The sequence below is a fragment of the Schistocerca americana genome, chromosome 2, assembly GCF_021461395.2.
Source record: "Schistocerca americana isolate TAMUIC-IGC-003095 chromosome 2, iqSchAmer2.1, whole genome shotgun sequence".
NCBI classification, from domain to species: Eukaryota; Metazoa; Arthropoda; class Insecta; order Orthoptera; family Acrididae; genus Schistocerca; species Schistocerca americana.
In genome coordinates, this window is record NC_060120.1 from 1275324 (window position 1) to 1293633 (window position 18310).

The following is an 18310-nucleotide window of genomic DNA, read 5'->3' on the forward strand; positions in this document are numbered from 1 at the left end:
CGTTGTACATGGTGTCGGAAAATTTTGAACTGCCTCTGTTAACTGAGGATCGGTTTGAACCCCTTGTTCACTGAGTACATGACCTAATTATTTGACCAGCGTCTACACAAAACTACATTTTTCTAAAGTTAATGTTAACCGTGCCAACTGCAATCTTCTTAAGACTTATCTTAAATGCGATACATGTTCTGGTATATCCTTCGAAAATACTATAATGTCATCTACGTACACCATGCATGTCTTTGGTTTCAGTCCCCTTAAAATCCCATCTAATAATCGCTGAATTGTGGCCGGTGCATTCTTCAACCTGAACGGCATACGTTTATAGTGATAATGTCCCCCAGGAACAGTGAAAGCTGTCTTTGCCCCACCCTCTGGCGCTACTTCCAACTGATGGTATCCACTCCGTAAATCCATCATTGTAAAATACTTACATTGTCCACTGTGTCCGTGATGGTCGGAATCGGATATGTGTCAGAAATGATTTTCGCATTCAGAAACCTATAATCACAACAAAACCTGTATTTCCTTGTACCATCCACTGACTTCTTAGGTACAAGAACTACATTGCTTGAATATGGACTATCGCTGCGCTCTATGACTCCAACCCGTAGTTGTTGTTCTATAAATTAGCGGTTGCTTATGATGTGCTATCCTATATGATTTCCTAAACCCTGGTGTATTATTCTCCATTGGTATGTGATGCTTCCTAATCGGTGTTGCCAGTAACCTACCCTTCATTACAAATAAATAGCTAAATGTCAATAACATTTCCTCCAATGCGACCCTGTCATCTCCCTGCAAATGTTGTAATTGTCCCCTTAATTGCTATGCATTGACCTTTTGCTTATGGCTCGTCTCTAAATCCTACCTATCGAAGTCATCTTACTCAAAAACCCCCATCGTGGCCAATAACAACCATTTCGACAAGCTAAAATACGCTCTGCCTAAGTTATCTATACTTACAGGAACCCTATAATCTCCTTCCACATAACTTGCTTGAGCTAAACTCCCCCGCACAAAACAGCGCGCATTATCCAACTCCTCATTACTCGACAGTGGCTCCACCATCTACAACGTATCCTTTGGTAAGTCTGTATTTATCGAAACCCAAACTACCTTTCCTGTGCCTGCCGGTATGTCATCCTGCTGATCGACCTTTACTGAATCCTTTCGCAGTGTAGCTGGTGTGACTTTCATGTTAAGTGCACCTTGCGACATTCGTTCATCTGCAACCGTTTCCCCAAAGCAAAACATTCTTCCACCGAGATCCACTGTCTGCTGCCAAAGATCTATCTTCGCACAATGTTTGCCAAGGAAGTCCAGTCCGAGAATCACTCAATACCCCTCACCCACACATGGTAACACCTATATGTGCTCACTAAACTTAGTTCCTGCATCACGAATTGAAGTACCGTCGTACCCAATGACTCTACTTTATTACCTCACACCCCACGTGACCTATAGCGTGGTGGCTCACGCCTTCTCCTGCTAACCAGGCCTAGGCTAATAACAGACACGTGTGCTCCAGTGTCAACCAGAAACCTTTGTTCCCTTCCGTTTACCGAGCCTAATAAGCCTACAAGCGCATTACCTAATTTCACTGGGACTGCTCTTCGGCGGTTGAAGCAGTCTCGTTCTCGTTTAACGGCTGCTATCGCCGAGGTTCCCCCCTACTTTTACTCCTGCAGTTCACTGCTCCATGAACCATTTTCCCACATGAGTAACGCCGCAACTGACGCTGACATTGCCTCCTAATATGACCCACCTGGCCACAACCAAAACACGTAATTTCTGTTGCCAGAACTTTACGCTCCACCCTTTGCTTTGTCGCATAACCTACCTCCTCTAAGTACGTGGCAGTCCTTAGAGCCGCAGCAAGATAATGAGATTCTCCATTCCACCTGACTTGACATTTTCCATGGTACTCCATACAAAAACACATCTTACGCCCTGTTCTCAGCCTCTTGTAACAGCACTCTATTAGTCTTCCCACTCTGTGACAGTTCAAACGTTTGTACATTTAGTTTTCGAATCCTGTCTGAGAAAACTTCCACAGCCTCATAACTAACAGCCGCTCGGGATTAGCCGAGCGGTTTAAGGTGCTGCAGTCATGGACTGTGCGGCTGGTCCCGGCAGAGGTTCGAGTCCTCCCTCGGGCATGGGTCTGTGTGTTTGTCCTTAAGATAATTTAGATTAACTAGTGTGTAAGCTTAGGGACTGATGACCTCAGTAGTTAAGTCCCATAAGATTTCACACACACGTAACTAGCACACTTAATTTTTCACGAAAAAACCTGGTACTGTTCTGTTTTTGGTACCTCTGGCGTAACTCAGTCTCAAGCTCTGAAAACGTCCCAACATTGTGCAGTGTTTCATGGTACAATACGTACGACTTGGCATCCCCAATCAAGGGTAACTTCGCCACTCTCAATATTCCAAGATCTGACCACCCATTGGCCTCAGCCACAGTGATAATTTCATTAAGTAATGCCGACACATCCTCCATTGCTTTACCCGAAAATGGGTTAATCACTGCCGCAATTGCCGGGTCAAACGGTCTATGACACGCCACGACCTGGAATTTACTTTTACCCGACGTCCCTTCCCCTACTTGCAATGCTTCAAATCTCCCTGCTAATTCTTCATATTTTTCCTTGCCCTTTATCCTCACCTCTGCTAATACCCGAATTTGCTCCGTTACAGCAGCTATAGCTTCTGCTGTAGTTATTGCCACAGCCTCTGCTGCTGACTGTGTTTCTGCCATTCTTCCTTATAGCTCCACTGTTACCATTAATTTCAGCCTGCTACTCCTTAAATTTAGTTCCTGCGGCGAATCATCACCCATCAACAATCTGAACAATTTCGAGCCAAATGACCAAATTTCTTACAAATAAACCAACTCTTTAGCACCCACTTTGTACATGGTAATCCGTGATCTGTCATGTTACAAAAATTACATCACTTAGGTGCTATGTTATCATGTCCTCCCTTTCCCCTGAATCCAGATAAATCTACAGGCTCCTCTGGCCTTACAAAAAACACCTTTAAAAAGTCTGTCCTAATTCATACACAACCATTCAAAACACAAAAGAATGACACATAAATAATAAATCAAATGTCACTCACCCATCCACATCGTGTTCATGTGCAGGTGAACAGTCCTGCTTCCCTCTCTGTACTGGTATGGACAAACACCTCCCGAACGACAAGGCGTGACAAGAAGTGCATAGCCACCCATCACGAACGGAACCAAACACCTGAACTACCCCTCTACACAGGCACACCTCAACACTACTCGCTCGACATAAGATGTGGGAGTGTAAATCCGGTAACGGTGTTGTAACGGCCACCACTTTTGACAGCACTGTTGTGGGGCCAGTGTGTCAAACCCGAGACTCTAGATGGCAGAGCTTAAGCAGGGACCCACAGTGCCATATTTTGTCAGGAGGCCGAGCAAGTTCAAGAGCACCAAGGGCAGTGCAGAGTGTTACAGCAGTATTTGGAAACATTCGTTTCTTCATACACTTTACAGTACTCGATGGGTGAAGCATAGTGTCGGCGTGCCATTCCCGCGAGTCCAGCCTGCTCAGCAGACTGGCCGATGCCACTGCTGCAATCACCAAGGCCACCCCGCTGTAAGTCGGCCGCCCGCCGATGCGTTGCGACCTGCGCCGCGCTGCTGACCGCGACTCCGGAGACTGCTGCAGTCCCTGGTCCTGTCCTCTCCGCCCTCCACCCTGTTTGGCCTGCTCTGTCCAACCGTGGGACGTAGGTGGGTGTACTGGTCACCCGTGGCCCTGGGGCCGCCACTGCTCCCAGGACAGGACCGGAGTCCAACCCGCACCCTCCTGGATGCTGTGCTGCAACTTGCTGCTAGTGGTGCTTGCCGAATAGCAACACCCACTTCCATCTCTGGCACTGTTGCAGCACTGCCGTGCCTCCTGCAGCGTACGCCTTGCCCCGACCCCGGTACACCAGGAGGGAAGAGAACGTGGCCTGTAGAGTGGAGTGGAAGCGAGCCCCTCCTGGACCCGCTGCAGACTGCTGCCACTGCCCTCTTTCAGGTGGACAGTGCGAGCTCCAACTTCCAGGCTGTCGTTCTGTCACGCCCCGGAGTTGTGTCCTCGGATGCGGAATATAGCCCGAACAAGTACACAGAAAACAGAATACAAGTTTATGCAGAATGCTTATAACATTGCTGCTAGACTGGCCCCTGTAGTGAAGCCCAGCACACGTCTGCCCCGATGCTTGGCTGACCTGGCACACTCTGTCCCAAGCTAAAACTGTCCATCTATTTATGTCAGTTTTCCCCTTGCTTCTGATGTAGTGTCAGAGAGAGAGGCAGAAATTACGCCAGGGATAAATTCCCACATGTCAGCTACTTACAAATCGCCACTCTTGGCTCTCGCCTAGTGCCCCGCCTCATGCATCACAATAACTCAAAGCAACGCTGCAGTTTTCTGCCTCGTTGTTGCTCCACTCAAAACGAATTATGCGTGCAGTACTGGCGTCGCAGCTCCATGCCCGCGAGTGCCATGTTTACCTTTCCTGGCCCGCTGGCTGTTGACTGTTACCACACTCTGCCACCGGCCCCAGATTTCATCGCCCAACCGCGCCTTCATTGAATTCTGAGAAAATTTCCCTTTCCTTCGACTAGGACTAATACTAGCGCAGCATTAGTATAGTCACTTCCGTGACTGAATGGTCCGATTGCTACATATTTATGCTCCCATTATTATTTGGTGTCACCTGATGAAGCTTGAAGCTTCGAAACAAGTAGCAGATTAAATTAAGAAAACTACAGGCAGCTGAAGCGAATTTTTATTCCATAAATATGTTCCTCAGTACCGGATCTTCACCTGGTCAAATACTTTCTATTTTGGAGCGCCGGAAAGCTTTCGACGTTTGCGTCCGCAATCAGTGCACTGATTCCCTGTCCGTAAGTGATTACTGGCATGAGGAACGTGTGGAACAGTTTGATCTACTTGATCGAAAGCCCATTTTCTTATATGGGGGCACATTTGGTACATGGGTCTTTCTCTCTTCTTGAAAATTAGATGAGAGTCGAGAAATGTACGTAAATGCTTAATATTGCTGTCCGATGTAATGTTAATCTCAGTGAGTGAGACTGTGGAATCCTGGAGTATTCTTTTGAGGTATTTCGCTTCGGACAGCCACGTCAAGCAATTCATCGTCACCTATGCTACGACATTGTCTTTACTCCGCTGCTGTCGCTGAACAGTTGAGCGCTCCATTCCGCTCCGCAAAACTAGTGATATTCCGATACCATCAAAGTATCGGTACCTGCTCAGAAGAGTAGTACTAAATGGTTCAAATGGCTCTGAGCACTATGGGACTCAACTGCTGAGGTCATTAGTCCCCTAGAACTTAGAACTAGTTAAACCTAACTAACCTAAGGACATCACAAACATCCATGACCGAGGCAGGATTCGAACCTGCGACCGTAGCGGTCTTGCGGTTCCATACTGTAGCGGCTTTAACCGCACGGCCACTTCGGCCGGCATTAGTACTCAAGTCGTCCTCCGATAATACTTCCGTGAGTACTACAATAGTATCGATACCTACTCACATCGATACTTTCTATGCAAGTGAAGTACTGCTGAGTATACACGAGGGTGGTTTGATAAGTCTGGAAAATTTCCATGAAAAAAGTTAACATTTTTATTGCAATTTCATGGTTGGTAAGCTTGGTCATTGCCAGAATCGTATAAAGAATTTCAACAGTGTACAGCGTGCATTTCATTGTTGACAGCCCTCTGAATTGGTCAGTGTTTCGACTGCTATTGAAAATGGAGAAAACCGTGTTTTGTGACGTTATTAATCGTTTTCATTTTAAGGGTTGGACTGCCGCACAAATCAAAATAGAAATGGATCGAGTTCATGCGGGCTCTGCAGCATCATTCACGATCATTTGCTTCTGGATTAGTGAATTTAAACGTGGTCGGACCAGCACCGAAGACGAAATCCGTCCAACTGAAATCAACACAAAAGAAACCATTGACAAAATCCGTGACGTGGCGCTGCGAGACCGCCAAATAAAAATTCGAGAGACTGCAGAGACTGTATGCATTTCAACTGAGCGACTGCATAACATCCCGCACGGAGAATTGGCTATGTGAAAGCTGTGTGCAAGATGGATTCCGCCATGGGCGATTCTGGAAGTCGGTCAAGGGGGAGGGGGTAATGGGGGGGGGGGGGGGGCGGTTGAGAGGGTTGGGGCTATGGAATATAGCTTAACAAAAGGAGAGTTGGGGTCCTCTAGCGACAAATTGGTAAATTTGGTGTTGCTTAAAATAGTTTTTGGTAATTGTTTCTGAGTTCAGGGTAAAAAATGTGTATTAATAAATAATAAGACGCCTATTTTAAGTTGAATCATATTATTGATTTAGGTAGTAAGCTATTTGCCTTTCTTATTCTTTTGTTAAAATGTGTTTGGAATACATTGCAACCTATATTGCTACACAATTATAAAAATAATGATTTCATCTGTTGGAGTATTATATTCGCTGATTTCTGAAGTCATTTTATCCAGTGTAATATGATACTCCACGGTGGGGGGGGGGGGGGGGGGCTATAGCCGCCATAGCCCCCACCCTTGCCAACGCCCCTGGATGCCGCGACAGTCTACCAAAAGCTCATCTGGCACGACATTTCAGCACAATGTGTGGCGATGTTTAATCGCAATCCTCAAGGCTTTTGCACCGATTTGTGCCTTTTGATAAAACCTGGAGCCAGCATTACACAACAGAGTCAAAACGCCACTAAAAACTTCGGCCAAAGGCTGATGGGCATCGAAAAAGGCAAAGCTCATTTTGTTGGGTAGTGGCAGCTTTTGTTTGGGATTCCCAACGAACAGTCCTCATAGTTTTCTTGGTGAACGGCAGAATTATAAATGGACCCTGTTGTGATTCATTGTTGGATCGTTTGAAACTTGCGTTGGTTGGAAAAAGATCAAGACTGTCAGACAAAAAAGTATTCTACCATCAGGATGATGCATCATTCCACACTTCAAAGGTATCAATGGCAAAAGTGGATGAACTGGGCTTCGAACTGGTTCCTCACGCAAAGTGGATTTAGTCCCAAGTGACTTGTTCCTGTTCTCGAACTTGAGACTTTGGCTTGATGGGAAGAAACTTTCATCAAATAAGGAAGTGATCTCTGCAGTCATATATTTTGCAGAGTGTGATGGGATGAAAAAGAGTGTGATGGGATGAAAAAGCTGGAGGATTGCTGCACCAAGTGCGTAACCTCGGAGGAGACTATGTCGAGAAGTGAGGAGAACTGTTCACTAAGCAAACCTCTTTGTTTTTCCTTTTTACTAGACTTATCAGACCTCCATCGTATGATATTTTACTCGTTGCCTTATTTTATGTATCATAATAAAACAAATTCTCTCTCTCTCTCTCTCTCTCTCTCTCTCTCTCTCTCCGTCCTACCAAGCCTCGCAAGACCCAATGGTACTGATCGACCACCATGTCATCGTGAGCCGACAGGCATCACTGGATGCGGATGTGGTGGAGCACGTGGTCAGCACACCGCTCTCCTAGCCGTTGTCAGTCTTCGTGACCGGAGCCGCTATTTCTCAGTGAAGTATCCCCTCAACTGGCCTCACAAGGTCCAAGTGCGCCACGATTGCCAACAGCGCTCGGCAGACCTGGACAGTCACCCGTCTAAATGCCAGCCTAGGCCCGACGTCGCTTTACTTCGTTGATCCGATAGAAACCGGTGTTACCACTGCGGCATGGCGTTTGACAATAAGGCAAATTAAATACTTTCATTTCCTTATTAACTATAAAAGTTCAACGAAAAAACACCTTTTGGAAAGTTTCCCCAAAAGAGCAATTTACCCACCAACTTTTGAAAATAAACTCTCACTAGGCACAGATGTTGCAAGGACGGTAGGATATTGTTGTGCATATTTGTACAAACAGGACAAAGGACTTTCTTCCCATTCAGCAAATTTGTTAAGAGTTTGCAGAGTTTGCCAGATAAAGAGATACTCCGCCACTTCGGTGTGTTTCATTTTCCTTTTTGTTGCCGTGCGCTAGATATTTGATGTTTCCAAAATTCGGATTCCTCCATTTCATTTGGGCTACTTTGTTGCTGAGAAACCACAGTTCTGAGTCTTATGTGGATCGCCCTCATGCTGCTGGATCTTGAAAATTTAGGTTTTGAAATCTTGGATCCAACAGGGGAGCAGTGGCTGCTTGGCCATTTCATTCAGTGAACCCACACATTTTATTCAGCTCTCTTAATAAAACGTCCTTGCATTCTCTGACATTTGGTGATATTGGTATGATAATTGTGTTGACAAACCGTCAGTCACTGGTATAGTTTTGAATATTGCAAATACTTTTCTCCAGACCCTTCTCTTCGACATAATCAGAAGACTTTACTAAGATGTGTGTTAACGTCTCTACAGAAGCTAGCGCGTCAGCAATCACTCACCCACTCACTACTCGGATACGCTGGTAACATTGATTCGATACAAGTACAGATTTTATAAAATTCCTCATTATCCAAAAAAAGTTCGAATACTTACTTGTATGTACTTGTATCTCAAATTTTATGCGCGAAACTCGACCGAATTTTCGTTCCGCCATGCGGTCAGCGGTGCTCGACGGTAGGTAATGGAATCAGAAACGTCTGCTTTCAAAATGCTACCGTAGCCTGCGTTGTGTGGTTCCATTTTAAATTTATGTTATTATCAAGTGTCACTTTTTGAATCCTGTGATACATGGTGAACTACTAGAACTTCAGTTCTCACTTATTTTATTTTACTTATTTATTTATTTTGCAGCTTTTAATTTTTCCTTGATGGCTGGACCCGGCGATATGAATTGTATTAATGTTTGATGGCGAGTAAACACTGTAACTGTAAAAGTGTGTATCTGTTGCTATCCAGAATCTCATTAACAAATGACATTTGACGCCCATGTGATTTCCGATGTAGAAGATTTATGTCATGTAGCGAACGTCTGAAGGAATGCTGAGACTGATAAGAGTGGTGTTTACCTGTTGGCAGAAACACTACGGATGTACACGCCAGGTGTGGCGCTGGACAGGGTGTGTGTGCACCCCTACCAGCTGCCGGACACGGAGACCTGCCGAGGCGTCCAGGTGAGACCAGGCGAGATCATCTGGATTCCTGTACACGCCATCCACCGCGACCCAAAGTACTTCCCAGACCCAGAACGTTTCGACCCGGAACGCTTCAGTCCGGAGAACAAGCACCGCATCAAGCCCTTCACATACTTCCCTTTCGGCGCCGGACCTCGCATTTGCATTGGTAAGCTATTTTCTGTTAGTAAATTTTGTTGCTTTAATCTTACTTCTATCTACACCATTTCAGTGTTAGAAACCATCGTTTAGCTCTGGCTTCATGCTGTATTTCTGTAAATGCGAAACTTAAATTTCCAGCTATCAGCATTGACCTTACATTTCAATCTTATCAGTTTTGAAACGATAACGATATGTCAGATTAACGCTATAGGCTGTAACTAAAAGCCAAGTACAGTCAAATGTCTAAGCTAGAACATTTTTAGTAAAATCACATAGCATTTAAGAACTTAAGCTCTCATCCATCGTACTCTAAAAGAACAGACTTTTCGTCAAAAATACTGTCGCTCTATTAATCAAGAAGCACATCAAAACCACTGCGTTTCAAACATTTTTGCTGACTCAGGCTGAATCATCCCATTAAAAAAGCGTTACTTATACTGTCTTGTTGCCCTGTGGCAGGATTAACTCATTTATTTACGTACGTTTACATCCTCCACATGCTACTTCTGTTTCATAGAAAATAGTTCTGTTGCTTCAACAACTGTCTATAAAAACTGACTGAAACCAAGTGTATGGTGCTTTTATGCCGGAGGTCTGATCGATGTACTTCATGGAAACCGCTTCGCATTAAAGCCAACTACCTCACAGCGAAGAAAAGGTGGTTCCGTCTATCAACGTGTAATGCCAACTTTAGTTATAATCTCAAAAAATTTATGAAAAGCTACAAGTGGGTCCATGTTCTGACGCCTGTATATGTATATTCTTCTCCTGTTGTAAGCTCACGCTTGTTCCTACGTTTGGTTACAATTTGTTTTTCCGTAGGTTCAAATTGTTCAAATGGCTCTGAGCACTATGGGACTTAACTTCTAAGGTCATGACTCCCCTAGAACTTAGAACTACTTAAACCTAACTAACCTAAGGACATCACACATATCCATGCCCGAGGCAGGATTCGAAGCTGCGACCGTAGCAGCAGCGCGGTTCCGTGGGTTCCACATTGAGCAAACACAGTTACCGTTTTTTTATCCACGCGTGTTTCGCTGAAGTTACCTGCTGTAATTACAGAGAAACTTGTCTCGGTGAAAGAAAGAAGAAAAGTTGCGATTGCTCAAGGCGTATCCAGGCCAATAACAAATTTATAAGTCAACTGTTTTTTTTAAGTAAGAAAAACAGGAAATTAAAAGCAATCGTAAGCCTTAGGCAGACGTGTACGCTATGAAACCACGACCAAATTTTATTCAGCGTAATTTCTTTCGAAAACATCAAATAATTTGTAATTTGAAGGAATCGATCATGTTCTCGGCAGTTTGTGACGTCACCATTGCTGCATCTCGATCGATTCAACGATATCTGATAGATACAGTAGCAACTACAACCACTGCGAGCTGCGACAACGAGCAAAAATTTTATTAAAGTTTCATGGCATTGTCTCGATGCAATAATTTCAGATTGTCTCAACAGGAGAGACAATGAAAGAACATTTTAACTTCTCGTAACTCTGCTCATTTAACTTTTCTTATACACTCATTCTATTGAGCTAACAGAGAGCCAAGCAATGCCCGAGAAAAGGCGGTATTCTGATTGTGGAGCGGGGAAAGGGGATCTAACAAGTACTTTCCTCTCACTCACAAAGTAGTTCAATACAGTTTGTGCTCAGTAAAATTACTTCCGCAAATAATGGAGTAGACTGATAATGGAGGCGTGAATTCCCTGGGAGGAGGTGTGAAACATGCCCATATGTCTTCCATCTCGCCATTTCCCTCCAGGCGTAACTGACAACAGTATTCGAACTCGGTTCACAGCCCTTTCAGGCCAACCCTGTGCCCTCTCTCAGCTCTGTGTGCAGATACTTAGTCGGTCTCATGTCGTAATGACGCGGAACGAGTCATGTTGCGTTCACATTGCTAATTAATTTGTAAAACACACACATCCTATACAATTCAAAGTTATATATAAGTGTATATGGGTTAGTAGAGTTAGTAATTCCTACCTACCACCTTTTACACATTACTATAATACACTCCTGGAAATTGAAATAAGAACACCGTGAATTCATTGTCCCAGGAAGGGGAAACTTTATTGACACATTCCTGGGGTCAGATACATCACATGATCACACTGACAGAACCACAGGCACATAGACACAGGAAACAGAGCATGCACAATGTCGGCACTAGTACAGTGTATATCCACCTTTCGCAGCAATGCAGGCTGCTATTCTCCCATGGAGACGATCGTAGAGATGCTGTATGTAGTCCTGTGGAACGGCTTGCCATGCCATTTCCACCTGGCGCCTCAGTTGGACCAGCGTTCGTGCTGGACGTGCAGACCGCGTGAGACGACGCTTCATCCAGTCCCAAACATGCTCAATGGGGGACAGATCCGGAGATCTTGCTGGCCAGGGTAGTTGACTTACACCTTCTAGAGCACGTTGGGTGGCACGGGATACATGCGGACGTGCATTGTCCTGTTGGAACAGCAAGTTCCCTTGCCGGTCTAGGAATGGTAGAACGATGGGTTCGATGACGGTTTGGATGTACCGTGCACTATTCAGTGTCCCCTCGACGATCACCAGTGGTGTACGGCCAGTGTAGGAGATCGCTCCCCACACCATGATGCCGGGTGTTGGCCCTGTGTGCCTCGGTCGTATGCAGTCCTGATTGTGGCGCTCACCTGCACGGCGCCACACACGCATACGACCATCATTGGCACCAAGGCAGAATCGACTCTCATCGCTGAAGACGACACGTCTCCATTCGTCCCTCCATTCACGCCTGTCGCGACACCACTGGAGGCGGGCTGCACGATGTTGGGGCGTGAGCGGAAGACGGCCTAACGGTGTGCGGGACCGTAGCCCAGCTTCATGGAGACGGTTGCGAATGGTCCTCGCCGATACCCCAGGAGCAACAGTGTCCCTAATTTGCTGGGAAGTGGCGGTGCGGTCCCCTACGGCACTGCGTAGGATCCTACGGTCTTGGCGTGCATCCGTCCGTCGCTGCGGTCCGGTCCCAGGTCGACGGGCACGTGCACCTTCCGCCGACCACTGGCGACAACATCGATGTACTGTGGAGACCTCACGCCCCACGTGTTGAGCAATTCGGCGGTACGTCCACCCGGCCTCCCGCATGCCCACTATACGCCCTCGCTCAAAGTCCGTCAACTGCACATACGGTTCACGTCCACGCTGTCGCGGCATGCTACCAGTGTTAAAGACTGCGGTGGAGCTCCGTATGCCACGGCAAACTGGCTGACACTGACGGCGGCGGTGCACAAATGCTGCGCAGCTAGCGCCATTCGACGGCCAATACCGCGGTTCCTGGTGTGTCCGCTGTGCCGTGCGTGTGATCATTGCTTGTACAGCCCTCTCGCAGTGTCCGGAGCAAGTATGGTGGGTCTGACACACCGGTGTCAATGTGTTCTTTTTTCCATTTCCAGGAGTGTAGAATTTCTTTTACAGAATAGAAGGACTTGTCAAGGAGAACTCTATTCAGTTTTTTTTTTTCAAATTTTATTTTGCTGTCTCTCACACATTTTGTACAGGGTGTCCGAAAAGTCATTCCCTGATTACATAAATTGATAACTCAGGCTAGAAGTCAGATACAAATATGAAACTGGTGTCTAATTGTTTACAAACTATCAAAGTTTTTTTCACACATCAGTAAACTTCCACATGAGCACTCTTGGTAGCACGTAGCACATCTAGGCGATATTCAGTTTCCGTCCACACATTAGCCAACATCACTGGAGGAATCGATTCAACGACTGTGGATATCCGTTGCCGCAGGATTTCAAGATCTGGTACACATGTTCGGTAGACCTCGTCCTTGACATAACCCCATAAAAACAAGTCTAATGGGGTTATGTCAGGAGAGCGTGGAGTCCAAACCGTTGGCCCATCACGACCAATCCATCGCCCAGGAAAGGTCATATCGAGATAGGCACGGACGTCCAAACCCCAATGATGCAGTACACCGTCTTGCTGAAACAAGACATCGGGGTGATACTGAAGCAGCTGAGGAACAGCATACAGTTGCAACATGTCCAGATACACCGCAGATGTGATGGTAGCCTCAGCAAAGAAGAATGACCCGATAATTCGATCGTGCAATAGCGCGCACCAAACATTCACCTTTGGACTGCGTCTGGTGCACTCCGTGATCTCGCCAGGGGGTTATGAACCCCAAATGCGCACATTATGGCGATTCACTACTCCACTGACAAAAAAGGTCGCTTAGTCGGAAAAGGCAATTCGTCTGAGATAACCATCATCGTCCTCAATACGTGATAGCATTTCGACTGCAAAGTCATATCGACGTGTACTGTCATTGGGCAACAAGGCCTGAACGATTTGCACTTTGGATGTACGAAACAATAAACGTTTGTGTAAAATGTCATGGAGAGAGCGTTTTGGCATCTGTAATTCACGTGAGGCCCTGCGCACCGATTTCTTTGGACTTCACAGAAAAGACTGCCTTACAGCTTCCACCCTGTCTGCTGAGGTTCTTGGTCGGTCAGACCTCGGAAGGTCAGCAACCGATCCTGTGTTCTTGAACTTCTCATACCAGGCTTTAATGCTCTTGACATCAGGTGGATTCCTTCCAAATGTTGTCTGGAAGTGTCTCTGCACTGTAGTTGGTGATCGTGTCTCATGATATCACAGGCACAGTGTGCCTTCTCCTGACTGGTTAACGTGGCTTCTTGGGCACTGCACCTCATCCAATACTTAAGCACTGCGAACCTAAAACAGAAAAAAACTTAGATAGTTGTAAACAATTCGACAGAAGTTTCATATTTGTATCTAAAATCTAGCCTAAGTTATCAATTTATGTAATCAGGGAAGGTCTTTTCGGACACCCTGTATCTCTGTGTACATGATCAAAAATTTAGCTTTAGCACTGTGGACCATTTTTTGTGCTAAATTCAACTTTAATGTGGAGCAATGAATGTCATTTTTCCTTCCAGTATTGCAATTATGAACACTGTTGTTCCTTTCTTTTGAACTGTAGTGGATTATTTACAACAAACATAGTGAGGGAATAAATTACACTGTGAAGCATTAGTGAGAATGTCTAACTCCTTAAACAGATGTCTACGAGCTGATCATGGGTGAATGCCATGTATTACCCTCACTGCACATTTTTGGGCTTAAATATGAGCTACCCCAGAACATTATCTCGTATGACATTATTGAATAAAAGTATTTAAAATATGTCAGCTACTGGTCTGTCTCCCCCCAAGATTTACTATGATTATAAGCGCCAATGTGGCTGACCTGAGTTGTTTGGGGAGTTCCAAAATTTGTTTTTTCCAGTTTAAATTCTCATCAGTATGGACACTTAGAACTTCGAGGTTTCCACCCTATTACACCCTATTTTGAAGTTTCCACCCTATTACATTTATCATTGGTTTAGTACCTCTAGATGTGCAGAATTAGATATGTTGTGTCTTTTTAAAATTGACGCTGACACCATTCACAGGATACCAATCAATGATATTTTTTAACAACACTGTTTACCATTTATTCTGTTTCTGTACGCATGCTTGGATTAATTACAGTACTAGTGTCATCTTCAAAAAGAACTAATTATGCTTGCTGTATATTATATGGGATATCATATATATATATATATATATATATATATATATGTGTGTGTGTGTGTGTATGTATGTATATATGAGGGTCTGCAGCTTGTGGTCTAGTGGATAGTGTTGTTGCCTCTGGATCACAGGGGTCCCAGGTTCGTTTCCCAGCCAGGATGAGGATTTTCTCTGCCTGGGGACTGGGTGTTTGTGTTGTCGTTATCATTTCATCATCCTTGTCCTTATCATTTCATCATCATTCATGACAGTGTCTAAATTGGATTGTATAAAAATTGGAGTGTGTACAAATTAGGACTTTGTACGGGCGCTGATGAGCATGCAGCACAAGCCAAACATCATCATCTTATATGAAGAACAATAGTGGACCTAAGATTGAGCCTTGAGGAACGCCATATGTGATTTCTCCTCTGTCAGAATTATGCCCCAGACAGTATTGTATGAATTACTAAATACTACTCTCTGTGTTATTTTGGTGCATTATTCACTGGTTGGCTATCCATCAATCCCATAAAACTTTAATTTATCTTGGGGAATTCTGTGATTTCCACGATAAAATGCTTTATCCAGGTCGTAGAAAACGTTATCTGAGATTACTGTATAATCTCGCACAATAGTCAGAGTCTGAATACATACTACTGGAGAAGAATATTATTATGTGATAAACAGAACAGTTGGCAAAGTGACAGCTGTTATCTTTCTTCCGAGAATGCGTAGCTGTTAAGATCTTGAAAGACTTATAATCGTAATCTGAAGACTATGCGTGTTCTAATGTTTAAGCTGAATGGGAACTTCCAGAAAAAAACGCCTATGCTGACGTTCAGTCTTAATGTCTACATTCACCCACTCATGAGAAATACCTATTCTAACTGGCTGTTAAGTTCTACCAAAAATATATGTATGTCCTTTATGACAATTGTTTTATTTTTTCCAGCCCAGAGGTTCGCGTTGATGGAGGCGAAGGTGGTACTCCTGTACTTGATGTCCAAGTTCAGCTTCCAGGTAGTCTCCAAGACACCGGTGCCTCTGAAGATACAGCCAAACAAGCTCAATCTCTCTATCAAGGGTGGCGCCTGGATTGGCGTGCGGCGTAGATTTTGATCAGAAAATTATTACATGTCGTTCCACATGAATGTGAGAGGGAAGAAAGTCTGACTTTCTTGAATTAATTCGAAAACACTACTCTGTACACACGGCTGCAATAACGCAACTGACAACTGTCTGTTAACCTCACAAATATGTGTCTGTCCACGTTATACACTGGTCGAAAAGAATGCATTATTTATATTGATATGTTATTCTGTAACACACATTTCCTTTTTTCCCTTCTCCACTTTTTTTAAAGGAAATTAACACAAAATTCACATGTTTCCCGCCTCCGTAGGCGCCGTCTTTAACGTATTCTTTTCAGTCGGAGGTAGGCGGTTAGAAAACTGTTACTGAAAAACGATTACCACCAGTATTCGAACAGCAAGGCTTGAAAAGATAGGGGCATAAGGCTTCTAATAACGAGACTACAGGAAAATCCTGGTTGGAATTAGAATGTCCTCGCAGGAGGAATGATGACATGCGACATTTTGACGATCCGTCCTCCAGCAGCCCCCGCCCCCCCCCCCCCCCCCCCAATTGTGCTTTCCTAAGTGAGCAACACCCGCACCGGCACTGTGGTTCACTCTCTCCTTTGTCTCATCGTCATAAACAACACAAACACGACTTTACACTATAAAGAATGTTTGTGTCAACTAGCGACAGCTAAATACCTCGAAAATGACGCATCGTACGGAAAAAATGTTCTGGATGAAAGAAAATATTAGTAAAGGGGAGATCTATTCAGTGACGTATGGTCGATACGACAAAAAATACAACCACTGGGAACTGCGACAACGAGCATCTCTGGACTTGCAGTGAGTTTCAGCGTTGCTAAGTTCCTACCGAACGCCGACGCGGGAGTCGAGGGGTCCCCTGAAAAGAATCGAGAGCCCAGTATTTACAGTCGCGTCTCGGGCAGAATTATTCTGCCAAGTGCTGCTAGGTGTATCGAATAGTAATTCGTGAAGACGGTATATCGTCTGAGCTACAAGTGGCCACTTTCTAACCACCCCTCCTGTGTGGGTGTCACCAACTTGGTATTTTCTAACGGAAATCACCGATTTTTTGTTGCACGTTCGGATTATACTCCTAATAAATACTTACGGTTTACTCAAACAGTTCTTTTCCATTCAAGGTGAGTGACGCTGTAATCGACAAATATCAAGCGTGTCCATTTTTGCAAATACGAATCGATGCATTTGATTTGAAACGTCCCCTTTCAACAATTCTTACACGACTGTCCTTAAACTGACACACAATATTTTGTTAGCGCAACGCAATCTGACTTTCAAAATTCCCTGCAAAAGAATGGCCCTGACTAACATTAAACTATACCCTTCACAAATCACTTACCTCACAAAAATCTTCGCTGCTCAAGCTACTGCAATACAGCGAGCGCCACTACTGCCAGCTAAATAAAAGATTCAAACTATGGAAGGCACTAACTACTGATAGGGATAGTTAGCAAATGAAAGATATTAATAGAGAACAAACAATGTATTTACCTTGATATCATCATATATAAATATAGCAGTTCATGACAAATTACAAACCTCCGCCATCTCTCTCCCCACATCCACCACTGCTGGCAGCTCACCTCCAACTGCGCAACGCTACGCGCTGTTCACAGCCAGCTGCCTAACACTACAATGGCGAGTATTACAACAATGCAAAGCAGCCACAGACTGCACACAGCACAGCCAGTGATTTTCATACAGAGGTGGCGTTACCAATAAAAAAACCTAAACAGCCTACTTACATAGCCCCCATGCTCCCCACAAAAAATTTTTACAAATTGGATTTGGCAGTGGCCAATACAGATCTGAAAAAAATTTTTTATAATTACAATAACAAAGAAATCAAATGCACACACTTATTGATACAATGTTGGTCAAAAGCTAAAAATTTCTCACAGTCCATAAAGACAGTCCTCATCGTTCGTCACAGTAAAACTGCAGTGTTTTTCTCAAAGTCTGACCAGTAAAAGACAATGCACACAGACATAGTGGATTTCCATGCAGTCTTGAAGAAGTAGTGTTGTCCTTCCAACGGAAAGACAGTGCTGACTCGACATGCAGACAGGTAATGGGCCATAACAGAGTAAACCCACAGAAGAGTCAGTCGACGTTTTGAAGAATATTGGTAGGTAGGTCATCACAGAGCAGACCCACTGTAGTCCTGGTAGAGAGTATGGTATTGGTGGGCCACCAGAGGTGCAGACCCACTGCAGACCTAGTAGAAATAATGGCGTTGGTGGGCCACCAAAGATGTACACCCACTGTAGTCCTTGTAGAGATGGCCAGCAGCCATCTGTTGTG

General features: G+C 44.6%; 1 protein-coding gene across 1 annotated transcript in view; it reads left to right on the plus strand.

Annotated features, from left to right (window-relative positions):
• Positions 1 to 16190, plus strand: part of LOC124594886 (cytochrome P450 9e2-like) — a 77333-nt gene extending 61143 nt beyond the window's left edge. Inside the window, exons 7-8 of the mRNA XM_047133358.1 lie at positions 9049 to 9312; positions 15838 to 16190. Coding sequence (XP_046989314.1) covers positions 9049 to 9312; positions 15838 to 16004 — 431 coding nt within the window. The 3' untranslated portion in view covers positions 16005 to 16190. The remainder of the gene's footprint in view (positions 1 to 9048; positions 9313 to 15837) is intronic.
• Positions 16191 to 18310: the final 2120 nt, after the last annotated feature.